General features: G+C 38.7%; 1 protein-coding gene across 1 annotated transcript in view; it reads left to right on the top strand.

Annotated features, from left to right (window-relative positions):
- LOC106471814 (annexin A4-like) overlaps positions 1-2,323 on the top strand; it is a 19,713-nt gene that overhangs the window by 11,756 nt on the left and 5,634 nt on the right. Inside the window, exon 6 of the mRNA XM_013932435.2 lies at positions 1,822-2,011. Coding sequence (XP_013787889.1) covers positions 1,822-2,011 — 190 coding nt within the window. The remainder of the gene's footprint in view (positions 1-1,821; positions 2,012-2,323) is intronic.

Genomic DNA, 2,323 nt, shown 5'->3' with positions numbered 1-2,323 from the left:
GTGATTGGTGTGGTATTTGGTGTCGATCCCACTCATTATTCTTCTCTTTAAAGTGACCAGTGCATTATTTGGTGTCGATCCCACTCATTATCCTTCTCTTTAAAGTGATTGGTGTGGTGTTTTGATGTTGATCCCACTCATTATCCTTCTCTTTAAAGTGATTGGTGCATTGTTTTGGTGTTGATCCCACTCATTATCCTTCTCTTTAAAGTGATTGGTGCATTGTTTTGGTGTTGATCACACTCATTATCCTTCTCTTTAAAGTGATTGGTGTTTTATTTTGGTGTCGATCCCACTCATTATCCTTCTCTTTAAAGTGATTGGTGCATTGTTTTGGTGTTGATCCCACTCATTATCCTTGTCTTTAAAATGATTGGTGTGGTGTTTTGATGTTGATCACACTCATTATCCTTGTCTTTAAAGTGACCAGTGCATTATTTTGGTGTCGATCCCACTCATTATCCTTCTCTTTAAAGTGATTGGTGAATTGTTTTGGTGTTGATCCCACTCATTATCCTTCTCTTTAAAGTGACCTTACGTTTTTTCAACATGTTAATTCCACTCGTTACTGCAGTGTTTTGACTAATTTTTATGTGCTGTACACCTGTCACCCAGTGGGACAATGGTAAGTCTATGGACTTACAACTGTAAAATCTGGGGTTTGATTTCCTGTGGTGGACACAGCAGATAGCCTAATGTGGCTTTGCTTTAAAACAGACGTACAGGATGTACACTTAGCTAGCCTAATCCTCATTTATAGTGAGTGTTCTTAAAATGCAGTACACTTTTCCATGTTGGATGAACATTAAGACTGAAGTTTCATAATTTGTTAGCCCCCCAGTAGCACAGCGGTATGTCTGCGGATGTATTTTGGTCGAACACATTCTTTTCTCCTCCTCCTTATCTTCTTCTTTTTGTGTGTATGTATGTGTGTGTGTGTGTGTGTGTGTGTGTGCGTGCAACAGTTTCACTACTGGTTTTCAAAGGTATAGTGGCACATTGAATTTTAAATATTCTGTATGAACTAAAACATCAATATGATTTATAACCATATCACTAGAAATAACCCAAAATATATTATTATTTTTCACCACAGGTAGAACAATTATGAACTTGTCAAAAAATGACCCAAAGGATTTTCATTGTAGAGAATGTTCATACTTTTCACGAGTTTCTTTATTTTCAAGTCTAGACATGTTTAACTGTTGGAGTATTCTTGTAGGGAGTTTGAAGGGGTGTACCACTCCACATGAGCTATGTTTTTTTTTTTTTATGCCATGCCCAAGGATATCAGGAGTTTACTTCCATTTATATTAATTATCTTACTTCTAATTTACATTTTTGAATTATCAAGAGTTTTCTCCCATGTGTCTAGGAGTTTGCAATTTTATTCCCCGTGTGGCTCGGAAAAGCTATAATATGCCCCGGGGTATACCATATGTGAGGTTATAGAATATCTGAGGTGTAATGGTGCCCGAGGAAGTGGCGAAACAGATTATATATTATTTGACAAGGTGAGCTCTGTGTGTATGAACATTGTTCCCTCAAACCCGTGGAGATTGGTACACCCATTCTGGTTGGTTCATCATTAAACCTCCACCCCACTGTGCATGCCTTGAGACTATACTGTTCCTGATTCTCACTTTCCCATCCATCTTGTCTTGTTCCATTTTACAAGTATTTCAAGTTTGTTGTTCTGACTGTGTACACTAGTGTAGTCATATTCTTAAAGCTCTCTTTCTGCTTCCGTTGTGTGATAGGTCATATCTTTGAATAAGATGATAATGAATTAGTTAACCTTACACTAATTCTTCTTGGTAGGCCCTGCACGAAGCTGGCGTGGAGAAGTGGGGAACAGATGAGTCTACTTTTAACTCTGTCATGTGCTCTCGCAGCTACCCACATCTTCGTAGGGTGTTCTGGGAGTATGAACAAATAGCTGGTCAATCCATCTTGGATGCTATTGACAGTGAAATGTCTGGAGATTTGAAGACAGGGATGCTGACACTTGGTGAGTGTTTAAGTAGATTTGAAGACAGGGATGCTGACACTTGGTGAGTGTTTAAGTAGATTTGAAGACAGGGATGCTGACACTTGGTGAGTGTTTAAGTAGATTTGAAGACAGGGATGCTGACACTTGGTGAGTGTTTAAGTAGATTTGAAGACAGGGATGCTGACACTTGGTGAGTGTTTAAGTAGATTTGAAGACAGGGATGCTGACACTTGGTGAGTATTTAAGTAGATTTGAAGACAGGGATGCTGACACTTGGTGAGTGTTTAAGTAGATTTGAAGACAGGGATGCTGACACTTGGTGAGTATTTA

The sequence above is a fragment of the Limulus polyphemus genome, unplaced genomic scaffold, assembly GCF_000517525.1.
Source record: "Limulus polyphemus unplaced genomic scaffold, Limulus_polyphemus-2.1.2 Scaffold4877, whole genome shotgun sequence".
NCBI classification, from domain to species: Eukaryota; Metazoa; Arthropoda; class Merostomata; order Xiphosura; family Limulidae; genus Limulus; species Limulus polyphemus.
Note: the sequence above shows the minus strand (reverse complement) of the source record. Positions and strands in the feature narration are given on the sequence as shown.